This window comes from Brachyistius frenatus, unplaced genomic scaffold (genome assembly GCF_029030835.1).
Source record: "Brachyistius frenatus isolate BFR_SWC_R1_liver_20210118 unplaced genomic scaffold, ASM2903083v1 Contig_36, whole genome shotgun sequence".
Taxonomy (NCBI): domain Eukaryota; kingdom Metazoa; phylum Chordata; class Actinopteri; family Embiotocidae; genus Brachyistius; species Brachyistius frenatus.
The window spans coordinates 183,813-196,235 of record NW_027210635.1 but is presented as its reverse complement, the minus strand read 5'-3'; the positions used below and the strand labels follow the sequence as shown (position 1 = coordinate 196,235).

The 12,423-nt window shown below is 37.3% G+C and overlaps 1 protein-coding gene and 3 gene segments (V, D, J or C); all 4 read left to right on the top strand.

The window, feature by feature from the left end:
- The first annotated feature begins 2,571 nt into the window (after positions 1 to 2,571).
- On the top strand, positions 2,572 to 3,062 carry LOC138622566 (Ig heavy chain V region 5A-like). The segment is given in 2 exon segments: positions 2,572 to 2,614; positions 2,710 to 3,062. Coding segments are annotated over 2 exon segments (396 nt in total).
- Positions 3,063 to 4,316: 1,254 nt separating this feature from the next.
- LOC138622565 (Ig heavy chain V region 3-like) lies at positions 4,317 to 4,873 on the top strand. The segment is given in 2 exon segments: positions 4,317 to 4,362; positions 4,473 to 4,873. Coding segments are annotated over 2 exon segments (447 nt in total).
- Positions 4,874 to 9,475: 4,602 nt separating this feature from the next.
- On the top strand, positions 9,476 to 9,997 carry LOC138622366 (Ig heavy chain V region XIG14-like). The segment is given in 2 exon segments: positions 9,476 to 9,551; positions 9,637 to 9,997. Coding segments are annotated over 2 exon segments (348 nt in total).
- A 736-nt stretch (positions 9,998 to 10,733) lies between these two features.
- ighd (immunoglobulin heavy constant delta) overlaps positions 10,734 to 12,423 on the top strand; it is a 28,101-nt gene continuing 26,411 nt past the window's right edge. The window contains exons 1-2 of one of the 3 annotated variants that reach the window (XM_069701109.1): positions 10,734 to 10,792; positions 10,878 to 11,162. In XM_069701109.1, the coding sequence (XP_069557210.1) occupies positions 10,750 to 10,792; positions 10,878 to 11,162 (328 nt within the window). In that variant the 5' untranslated portion in view covers positions 10,734 to 10,749. Of the gene's footprint in view, positions 10,793 to 10,877; positions 11,173 to 12,423 lie in introns of those variants that run through there. The other 2 variants (XM_069701108.1, XM_069701111.1) reach the window with 2 other exon arrangements.

The window sequence follows — 12,423 nt, the reverse complement described above, 5'->3', positions numbered from 1 at the left end:
TTGAAGTAAAAGTTTGCTAGAAATGTAAAGAAATGCCCTCAGGGTGTTGTTAAGATATTACATTCATAATAGGGGATGCATGTGAGGTCACAGTGACCTTCATATTTGATCTTTGACCTCCAAAATCTAATCATTTTAGCCTTGGGACTAAGTGAAAGTCTTTGCCAGATTTGAAAAGAAATTCCTCAAGGTGTTTGGGAGATATTCCACTCAGGAGAATGGGACAGACTGACAAACAGAAAACATAACGCTTCCGGTTACGGCTGTTGCCTGCAAGCAGGCATGAAAACACAAAAACTGAGATCCCATTTCATCTCCTTGGAGAAGATAATAAAAGTCTGAATTTGCTCCTTCAATTACATGATGGATATTGGAGCACACTGTTAATAATGTTCAAGTGTGTTGAAGTTGAAACTTTTTACTGACACGTGGACAACAAAAAGCGAGAACAGCTGTAACAGTGTGCAGTTTTAAAGTTTTGCATGTCAGAGTGAGTTTATTTCTGGGGGCCTGTGACACACAATGAATGTTTTTGAGAGAGATAGTCAAACCCCTCTTCTTCACACACCTCTGGAACCGCACCTGTGGCTGTGAAACTTTGTTGAAGCCAGACACTCATATTTCACTGCATCTAGTTGCATGTCAGCAGGCGTCCAGGCGTGAAGTGGCTCATGTACTGTATTGCACACATGCATCCTCAGAGAGATGAAAATTAAAAAAAAAAAAACACTGACAAAACCTCTAAAACATGACATGCTGTTTGAAAACTTATTTTGAGTCACACGTCTGATCTGAGCAACATCATATATTATTAATGAAACAACTGAATTATAACATAAAAAAAAAAAAAATCCTGGTGACAACAGATACGTTTGTCTGTAATGTCTGAATTGTTGTTTCTGTGTCCAAATTCACTCCCTTTATAAACAAGAATCAGTTATCACAGAATTGAGATTTAAGATTTAATATTAAGGCATGGAATGGTGTAAATATTTACTGTTCTTGGCATGCGGCCTTGTTACAATAGAACAACAATGTGCACGTTAGGAGTTAGAATGGATGAAAGAGGCATTGATGAATGATGGACCAGGATGGAGCATGGCTATGATTTTTATTAGCTCTGGCAATTAGTTTAATCAGAATGCCCTTCCACTGGTACTATTTGGTGTGTGACATTTCTTTTGTTGGCCTTATAATGCATTTCTAATTCTGAGCAGTCTTAGTCAATGTAGTTGCTTGACTAATGATGCTTGACTGTTTTGTTTTGCATGTGACCGTGAGATAGTTAAACATAAGCAGGTTGTGATACTGAAATTGCAGCAGATGCGGCCCAGGACTCTCAGCTGGTGGTTCGCAATGTGATTTCTGACATTAAAATTTCTCATTCCATGCAAATCCACACTTTTCTCTGCAGTTACAGAGAACAGAACTGAAACCTGTTTTGACTACTGTGGTGTTTTAACAGGATTTTTTTTTTTTTTTTTTTAATCACGAACAATACTTGATATATCACTAATCTATTATTAGTAATGTATGATTAAACCGATTAGAGGTCGTCATACCCAAAATCTTTGAAAAATGCTAATATGGAAAAAGGGTTTATATAATAGCTATATGAATTTATTTCTGCGTTAACTAAGATTAAAACCTTGAGACAAATAATTAATTAAAAGCAATTTTACTTACAAAACCTTGTAGCATCAGTGATATGGCAGATGATGCAGTTAAATGCTATTCCAACTGTCTGATTAAAGCAGAAACATGTTCCTACTTACTGTTCTTGTACTTTATGTGGATCATTCAGGGTCACATCTTTTGTATTTTGCATTTTCCTGTTTTATTGTTTATCAAACTACCAGAAAACTTCCCTTATGAGAGGCTTTACGAAAACCACCAGAGGGCAGTGTAGCAGCTCTAAAACAGGATGAAGAGCAGTCAATGGTACTCAACATTTACACAAAACATCACACATAATGACAGCGGCAAGTCATTTTTGACTTCTTGTTTAATAATGCTGAGAGTGTCAGTTCGATTGAGACTGCCTCAGCCTTTTAAAAATAGTTTCAAGGTATTGTTGGGACTAATAATCACTTTTTCTTACAGATCGTTTAAATGAATAGCACTTACTGATAGAAGTGTTTTTTGATGCCGAATAACAATTAAAAATCAACACTCATATTGAATCGCTAAAGTAACAAATATGAATACACCCTGAACTGTTGGACTTATGGGTTAAGACATATATTTTAATACCCACAAAAAGACAATCAGAATCCACGATCTAGCTTAAATTAATAGTTACACATTTGGTGAAATGTACTTCTGGGAGTCGAATGAGAAGATACGTGTTCTTCTCATGTCTGCATTAAATTTGATTTTCTTTCCTTTAATGACAAAATGAGTATGTCACAAATAATTGTCATCGAGTTTTTTCCTACTTAGGAAAAAGGCCGTCATTGTTACATAACTTGCCAGTGTTTTTTTATATATGCAAATGGACCTTCCTCATAGATTACCATAAAGACTAGAGTGTCACGCAGTCAGCGACATCAGATCACCTTCAGTACCAACATGTTGTCTGTAGCTCTGCTGCTGCTGCTGGCTGCTGGATCCTGTGAGTCTCACTGAGGCAGAGACACTGACAGTATGATCACAGCACACTGACTGTTGTTACACTGATTCAATATTCAACATGTTTTCCTTCAACAGGTGTGAAGTGTGAACAGTTGACACAGCCAGCCTCTGTGACTGTGCAGCCAGGTCAACGTCTGACCATCACCTGTCAGGTCTCTTATTCTCTCAGCAGCTACAGAACAATGTGGAGCAGACAACCTGCAGGGAAAGGACTGGAGTGGATTGGTGATGCACATGTTGGATACCCCACATACTACAAAGAGTCACTGAAAAGCAAGTTCAGTATCGCCTCAGACTCTTCCAGCAGAACACTGACTCTAAATGGACAGAATATGCAGCCTGAAGACGCTGCTGTGTATTACTGTGCCAGAGAGCCCACAATGAGTCAAACCATCAGCAGACTTGAACAAAAACCTCTCAGTGCCTGAACACTTGACTTGTAACATGAAGCCACCAGAGGAGGAACCCTCAGACCACAGATGATTTCCAATCAGGTCAATCATCTACTAAAAAAACTGAAATGTGAAAAGAATAGTCCTTATTCTGATGAAAAGATGCAATTTTAATAATAGGAAAAAAACAAATGAACGAATAACATAAGAATGCCATCATCAACATAACATTTAATAGAAAAGCATTCCCTTCACAGTTGCCCACTCATTGTGTTCGCCTCATTCCTGTGACATCATTTAAATTCTGTGCTGAGAATTGACTTGCTGTAATATTAATTAACAACAATTTTGTAAGTTTTTAGAAAATATTTGATTCTGTTGTCAGGACAGTCACACTTGGTACTAATTCCTGCTTTGGCACTGAATGAAAAAAATATGTGAAGTTTACATATTCAAACACATGCAGTGTTTAAATAATGTTTGTATGAAGACAAGTAAAACTAACAATGAAATCTATACTTTATGGAGTGACAGTGAGTCATTACAGCGAGACAGCATGCACAATGCCAAGGCTCTGTTACTGACGCTCTGAACTTGAATACAGCACATTGATGTAATTTGTTGGATGTGTGATTGACCATGTCCAGCTGTTGGCCATGAGAAAAATATTTTTTTTTCTATTTACCATTAACTTTAAATTATTTAAAGTTAATGATATTTACCTCAATAAACAATTTTTTTTTGATTATAGCCTTAAATTTAAACAACAAATTATTAATGAAATTCTTTAACTTGCAATTTTCTTCTAACTCATCATACAGAAGAGAAATATAAAGGGCTATAAGATTAAATCTCTGATTTTTGTGCTGTGTGTGTGTGTGTGTGTGTGTGTGTGTGTGTGTGTGTGTGTGTGTGTGTGTGTGTGTGTGTGTGTGTGTGTGTGTGTTTACATCTACTTGTATCTCACCCTCATAGTCATTCAGATGTAATTTTAACTACATGGATTGGTCCAAAATATCTGGGCTTTGGTTTGATGCTGTAATTATTTTAGCAGTTACAAAAGCACAAGTGCTGCAGGACCCGCAGGTCCTTGTTTATTAGAGAAACCTTTTTTACTTGCATTTGAAATTAGCTGAGCCACATATATTAGCTCCTCCCTCTTTAAATCCCAATGCAAATCCAGAGGGCACAGGCTACTTCTGTCCTCCTCCTGACTGTCCTTCTGTCCTCCTCCTGACTGGCTGTCATCTTCAATGTTGGGAAGACTTTGTTCACACCTTCACTTTCAAGATGCTGGTCAAACTGTCTGTTCTGCTGTCAGTGCTCTTTCTACCCTGTAAGTTTATTCATGTCGCAATTCACTGAAATATTTATTTCTTATTGTGCTGTCTTTTATCTCTTGTTTTCACTTGTTTGTACTTCTGTTTTTTTTTTTTTTTTTTGCAGGTTTGAACGCTCAGGCTCTGGAGTCAACTCCATCCACTCCACAGTTAAAAAAGCCACAGGAAGCCCTCAGTCTCTCCTGCAGAGGAACTGGATTTGATTTCAGTCAGTTTGGCATGCACTGGATCAGACAACCTGCAGGAAAAGCCCTAGAATGGCTAGGGCTTATTTACTATGATGCAAGTAAAACAAATTATGCCAGCAGTGTGCAGAGACGTATAGAAATCACCAGAGATAACAGCAACAACATGGTGTATCTGAGGCTGTCCAACTTAAAGCCAGAAGACTCTGCTGTGTATTACTGTGCCAGAAACACAGTGCTCAAGGTGACCCGAGAAGCTTTACAAAAACCTCAAACAACTTTCAGTCACCAGCAGGGGGTAGCAGGAGCCAAACCAGTTTGACAGAACACCATCACATACAGGAAAAAACAGAGTGAAAGAACCAGCTGTGGTGGTGGTTTGGGACTTCCTCTTTTTAATGGGTTTCATCAACATGAGCTTTACAGCAACGCACTGTTAAATATATATATATTTTAAATGATTCCATTTGTTTTTGTATTGCAAAACATTTGTTGTTATATCTTAACTATCAAGGAATTGATAATTAAGAGGAAACAAACAGAGCACAACATGACCAAAAAAACTGAATTTGTTTTGAAGTTGTTTGAACAAATTTAAGAGTTAAAGACACAACGGACAGTGCAATATTAAAATTACAGATGGTTCTGTGTGTTTTATAGGGCAAGCATAGTCACAAAGGGAAATACAAATGGTTTTGTAGCCATTTAGGTGTAAAAAGTTTAAAAATATAGACATCTTTTGACATTTAACATGACTGTAGGACCATCCAGGTCGGACTCCAACATTTACTGGCCAGGTCTAACTACTCAGAACATGTAATAAAAGCACTGTCACAAATATAAAGACATTATCAATCACAAGAATGTCCAATTTAAATTGGATAAAAGTGTATGGATAATTTTGGCAAACTAATGAATCCATGGATTCGAACAATCCAGTGAAATTATTATACAATTCAAACTTCCTCACCTCTCTTGTGAAGAATTCATTTCATGCTGTTAGTTGCAGCAGAAAAAGAGAATTCAATAGAAGCAGGCTTCAGTTGCTCTGCTGCTGCCGATGCTGCTGCTGCTGCTGCTGGACTCAAACTACTGTAAATCCAATTAATACAATTTGTCACAGGTGGATTCCAATCAGGTTCTCGAGGACAATTAAAGCAAACAAATTGCCCCTGGTTATAATTTAGAGAGCCACTGCAAAGGCTCTGAACACAAAAATTAAAAAACAAAATTTGGGGGGGAGGTTCTCTGAATGCACAACACTTAACCATTTGACATGTTAAGAGTAACAGTTTCAATCTTGTCCCTCAATTTTTTTTTTTTTTACCTTTTCTTTCAGTTTGGAGGCTGTAATTTCTTTTGATGTTTCATAATAAATAATTTTCTGTCTCCCTTCTGTGATGTTTTGACCTTCTCGTTCTTCACCAGCTGACCTCATACCTTGCTTTGCAACATAATAATTTAACAAACATCTGTAACATATACTGTAACATTTTTCCTCATTTTGTTTTCGTGTCAAATCTTGAACTGGATTGTGGTGAATATGTTGTGCAGAGGGAAATTTGTTGCCATTATACAATTAAATTGAGGTATAACACTGTGTTGCTACATGAGCCACTCCCTCCTTATAGTATCCTGATGCAAATGTTCAGTGTGTGCAGTGTACTTCTGTCCTGCTGACTGCTCTTGTACTCTGTGTGGAGCATCAGAGGTCACATCTTCAGCCACATGATGATGAACACACTCACTCTTCTGCTGCTTGCTCTCTCTCTGACCTGTGAGTTCTCCTGCTTCTTGCTGTTTTATCAGGAAACATCAACTGATGGTCAGTCAGTGATACCAGAAACCGTCCAAGATGATTTTCTAACTTTCTTCTGTTATTCTTCATCTCATCAGGTTGTTCAGGTCAGAGTATGGAGTCCATCCCTTCTAGTCCAGCAATGAAAAGGCCTGGGGAGACCCTCAGTCTCTCCTGCAGGGGATCTGCCTTCACATTTAGCTGCTGCAGTATGCACTGGATCAGACAACCTGCAGGAAAAGCTCTGGAATGGCTTGGGCGCATCTATAGCGATGCAAGTAAAACTGATTATGCCAGCAGTGTGCAAGGACGAATAGAAATCACCAGAGATAACAGCAACAACATGGCGTATCTGAGACTGTCCAACTTAAAGCCAGAAGACTCTGCTGTGTATTACTGTGCCAAGGAATCACAGTGCTCAGGGTGACCCGAAAAGCTTTACAAAAACCTCAAACAACTTTCAGTCACCAGCAGGGGGTAGCAGGAGCCAAACCAGTTTGACAGAACACCATCACATACAGGAAAAAACAGAGTGAAAGAACCAGCTGTGGTGGTGGTTTGGGACTTCCTCTTTTTAATGGGTTTCATCAACATGAGCTTTACAGCAACGCACTGTTAAATATATATACATATATATGTATATATATTTTAAATGATTCCATCTGTTTTTGTATTGCAAAACATTTGTTGTTATATCTTAACTATCAAGGAATTGATAATTAAGAGGAAACAAACTGAGCACAACATGACCAAAAAAACTGAATTTGTTTTGAAGTTGTTTGATCAAATTTAAGAGTGAAAGACACAACGGACAGTGCAATATTAAAATTACAGATGGTTCTGTGTGTTTTATAGGGCAAGCATAGTCACAAAGGGAAATACAAATGGTTTTGTAGCCATTTAGGTGTAAAAAGTTTAAAAATATAGACATCTTTTGACATTTAACATGACTGTAGGACCATCCAGGTCGGACTCCAACATTTACTGGCCAGGTCTAACTACTCAGAACATGTAATAAAAGCACTGTCACAAATATAAAGACATTATCAATCACACGAATGTCCAATTTAAATTGGATACAAGTGTATGGGTAATTTTGGCAAACTAATGAATCCATGGATTCGAACAATCCAGTGAAATTATTATACAATTCAAACTTCCTCACCTCTCTTGTGAAGAATTCATTTCATGCTGTTAGTTGCAGCAGAAAAAGAGAATTCAATAGAAGCAGGCTTCAGTTGCTCTGCTGCTGCCGATGCTGCTGCTGCTGGATTCAAACTACTGTAAATCCAATTAATACAATTTGTCACAGGTGGATTCCAATCAGGTTCTCGAGGACAATTAAAGCAAACAAATTGCCCCTGGTTATAATTTAGAGAGCCACTGCAAAGGCTCTGAACACAAAAATAAAATAAACAAAATTTGGAAACTGATGGTTTCGGCCTACCTATTTAAATGTTTTACATTTTTCAAATACATGTGATGATTAATATTTATGTTTAATAACCGCAGCTGTAAAATAATGCGCAGAAATTAAATAAAAAGAAATAAGCAGGATGCATGCACCGTTCTAATACAGTTTTAGGAAACATATCAGGAGACATGATATGATATATCATATCATGATATCATAATCATCTATTTCGTGTGAGACTTTGTTTGCATTTCTTTGAAAGCTGATACAGATCAAATCCCTCTTTCGTACATACAGTATGTGTTGCAGAGTGCAGAACATGGACCCAATCAATTGTGAGTGAAAAACAAGTAAGGGAAAGGAAAATTAGCTTTTAATTAGCTTTTACAATGATCTGACTCGATGATTAAATTTTTTTTCCTCATTCCAACTATTATCTGTATCAGGCATCAGGTTGGAAAGATAAAAAGGATTGCAATAGAGTCCTAAATGAGCTGGTTAAATGTCTGAATCTGTGTTTAAAAAGTCTAAGATGAGCTAGACCTGTTCAGGTTATGGTGGTTATCATTACAGTGCTGAAATTGGACACCTGTTGGAAAAGTTGAAAATTGAATTAATGCCCCATGAATGTGCCTTTTTAAAAAAAAATTTTTTAAACACAATTCACAGCTGTAGCTTCATAACATAACATCCCATAACTTTTATAACCTGTCACTATCCTCTATGCAAATCAAACTTCCTGTCAGTCTTATATAAAGACTTGATATCATGCTGTCAGTTGCAGCAGAAGAGGAGAAGCTCCCATCAGATCACCTTCAGTTCCAACATGTTGTCTGTAGCTCTGCTGCTGCTGCTGGCTGCTGGATCCTGTGAGTCTCTAGGAGCTAATGAGCTGTTTATCTGCAAGTACTGAAGGCAAAACACTGACTGAGTCTGAATCAGTCATTTAATGGCCCGGAGACTCTCACAGATTGACCTGCACATATTCAGGGTTTGGTAGACATTACTGGAACGCTTGGATCAGACAGGCTGCTGGAAAAGGACTGGGATGGATTTCTACTATTAGTGACAGCAGTGTCTACATCCATTACCCTGTCAGTAAAAGGCCAGTTCACCATCTCCAGAGACAACAGCAGACAGCAGGTGTTTCTGATGAACAGTCTGACGACTGAGGATTCTGCTGTTCATTATTGTGCCCGAGAGACACAGTGACACAGGAGGAAGCAACGCTGTACAACAACTCAACACATTAAACCAAGTAAAAATGAACTGTTTCCATTTCATATTCACAAACACCAAGTATAATTCATTATCATCCACTCACTCAAACACACAATAAGACAGTTTTATTGAAAGGGGATTTGTGCAGCTATTGATTCATATCAATAAGGAGAGATCATTGGGAGTGGAAAACAATTTATTGAAGTAATGACAGTTTGACTTAAGATTTGGCGGTTAGACTCTGACGATGAGAGATTGCTTAGTATAGTGATGTCCCGGATGGATGTAGGAGATAGGACAGGACCCCCAGAGCCTCAACGCCGGAGGTGGTGGAGAAAATGGATTTCAAAATTTGTGTTTATTTTAGCACCAAATCATAACTTACGACATCTCAGGGCACTTAAGGAACCCAACAAATCCTATGCAAATCCAACTTCCTGTCAGTCTTATATAAAGACTTGATATCATGCTGTCAGTTGCAGCAGAAGAAGAGAAGCTCCCATCAGATCACCTTCAGTACCAACATGTTGTCTGTAGCTCTGCTGCTGCTTTTTGCAGCTGGATCCTGTGAGTCTCTTTGGATTTCTCAGTCAGAGGTTCTTCCTTTACAATATAACTTGATCATTTGTAACATAATTCTTTCCTTCAACAGGTGTGAAGTGTGAACAGTTGACACAGCCAGCCTCTGTGACTGTGCAGCCAGGTCAACGTCTGACCATCACCTGTCAGGTCTCTTATTCTCTCAGCAGCTACTGGACAGCTTGGATCAGACAACCTGCAGGGAAAGGACTGGAGTGGATTGGTAGCAAATATACTGGAGATTCATACTACAAAGATTCACTGAAGAACAAGTTCAGTATCGACTTAGACACCTCCAGCAAAATAGTGACTCTAAATGGACAGAATATGCAGCCTGAAGACGCTGCTGTGTATTACTGTGCCAGAGATCCACAGTAACACAAACCATCAGCAGACCTGAACAAAAACCTCTCAGTGTCTGAACACTTGTAACATGAAGCCACCAGAGGAAAAACTGTTCCCATGAAAAATTACCACAAAATAATAAACACATCACAAAACATGATAAAAAGATAATTTGTCAATATATTAGTACAGCAATCCTGTTAAATCAATCTATTACAAAATATATTTACTACAAATTAAAATATAATATTTCTTAAAAAAGTATAGAATAAAAATATGAGCATAACAGAAACAAAGTAAAGTAGCGAAATAAAATAATAGAAATATTCTTCCTTTACAAATACAATGTTTGAATCAAAGGTGATTATGAATCTGATATAGGAAATGTTTACAGTTAATTAATTCTCTAAAGGAAACAATTCACATTGTTTTAAAATTAAAATCTGAAAATATAAGCACATTGGAAGTATGGCTAACCATGTATCCATGTTCATAATTAAACTATGATAATAATGTAATACAATATATTTAGACATTAATAGTTGCCAGTAACAGCACAGCTGACAGTTATTTCATTACGGTAAATGGAAGGTTATTTTCTAAATGTTGCAGAAGTAGAGGGTGTGATGAAATGAAAATATGACATGAAGCCGAGCTGATTTACATGCATGTATTCACTCTGCTGACCAAACTTTTTTTTGGCTCCAGTTAGAACAGCACTGATGCGTCATATGTTTGATTAATTCTATGCAAACTCAGTGGCCTGCCTTTTTACTCAGCTATAAAAACATGACATCAGACTGTCAGTGGAGTTCTCAGCACATCAGGATCAACTAAAATCATGTTGTCTGTAGCTCTGCTGCTGCTTTTTGCAGCTGGATCCTGTGAGTCTCTTTGGATTTCTCAGTCAGAGGTTCTTCCTTTACAATATAACTTGATCATTTGTAACATAATTCTTTCCTTCAACAGGTGTGAAGTGTGAACAGTTGACACAGCCAGCCTCTGTGACTGTGCAGCCAGGTCAACGTCTGACCATCACCTGTCAGGTCTCTTATTCTCTCAGCAGCTACTGGACAGCTTGGATCAGACAACCTGCAGGGAAAGGACTGGAGTGGATTGGAATGAAATATACTGGAGATTCATACTACAAAGATTCACTGAAGAACAAGTTCAGTATCGACTTAGACACCTCCAGCAAAATAGTGACTCTAAATGGACAGAATATGCAGCCTGAAGACGCTGCTGTGTATTACTGTGCCAGAGAGTCACAGTAACACAAACCATCAGCAGACCTGAACAAAAACCTCTCAGTGTCTGAACATCTGTGAAAAGGACAAACAAACTATTACTGTACTGCATACTGCTCTGAAAATATGGAAAATGAGTCTAAAATAATTGCATGATACAATATGACGATATGGCTACTCCAATCATTGAAATACTTTGTATAAACACCACAACAAACTAATTACACGACTACTCAATTAAAATGTCAAACCTCTTCAACATAAAGTTTTCTTTTCTCTTTACTTTTTTTTTTTTTTACTTGGAAAGAGAAATAATAACAACAAACATTCAGCTCACCCTTTGAATTCACTATTTTTTTTTCAACAACCAACAAATGAAATGAAATGAAAAAATGCTTTGTTTTCCATGAATTCCACCGTTTACAAATTAAATGATAGAATTTGTTTTCTCTTCAGTCAGCAGTTTAGATTTCACAACATAAAGATATTAATAAATAAAGGTCTGGATTCCTTTTTGATTCAATATTAGTACAAACCACCAATATACCCACAGAAATGTAAAATAACCCTACTGACTCAAATACAGACAAATACACTGTTGGCAGCTTTGTTGTCAACATCAAAACTTTCATGAAACAATGTTACATCCCTTCATTTTTTAATGTTTTTCTTTGTTATAAAACACAATAGCAGGCTAATAATAAATATGTGCTTTTCACAGTCATATAAAAGCAACTGCATGTAATATCTGAGACTGTAACTGTCACTAATGAACACACTTTTTTAGAAGTAGAAGCTCAAACAATATTTGACAATGACCTACAGGTGGCAGTACAACATATTAATTGGGACAACACAACCATAAAATGCATGTAAATATGTATGCTATAAAAGAAACAGCTGCTGTTGTGGTTTGTGACTTCCTGTTTCATAGGGTAACAAATAACATGTTTTTACAACAGTAATACTTAATGTTTCCAATTAAGATTTCAAACTATTAGTTTAAAACAATGAATATATTGTAAGAGGACATTTATGTATGATATTCCTTAAATATCTGACCCAAAATGGTCACCTGGACAAGAAGTCACCTGAGAATCCTAATCCAATATTTAGTGTCTTTAAGCACTGGTTTAAGTCTCCACTGTCTCCAGAAGGAGAATCTGTCTCTTTAATTGCTCCACTGTGTTCACATCAGTGTTGTGCTGAGCTTTTGGTAAACTGATCTGGAGACGGTGCAACGAAAGTAGTGCGAGTGAACCAAAAGA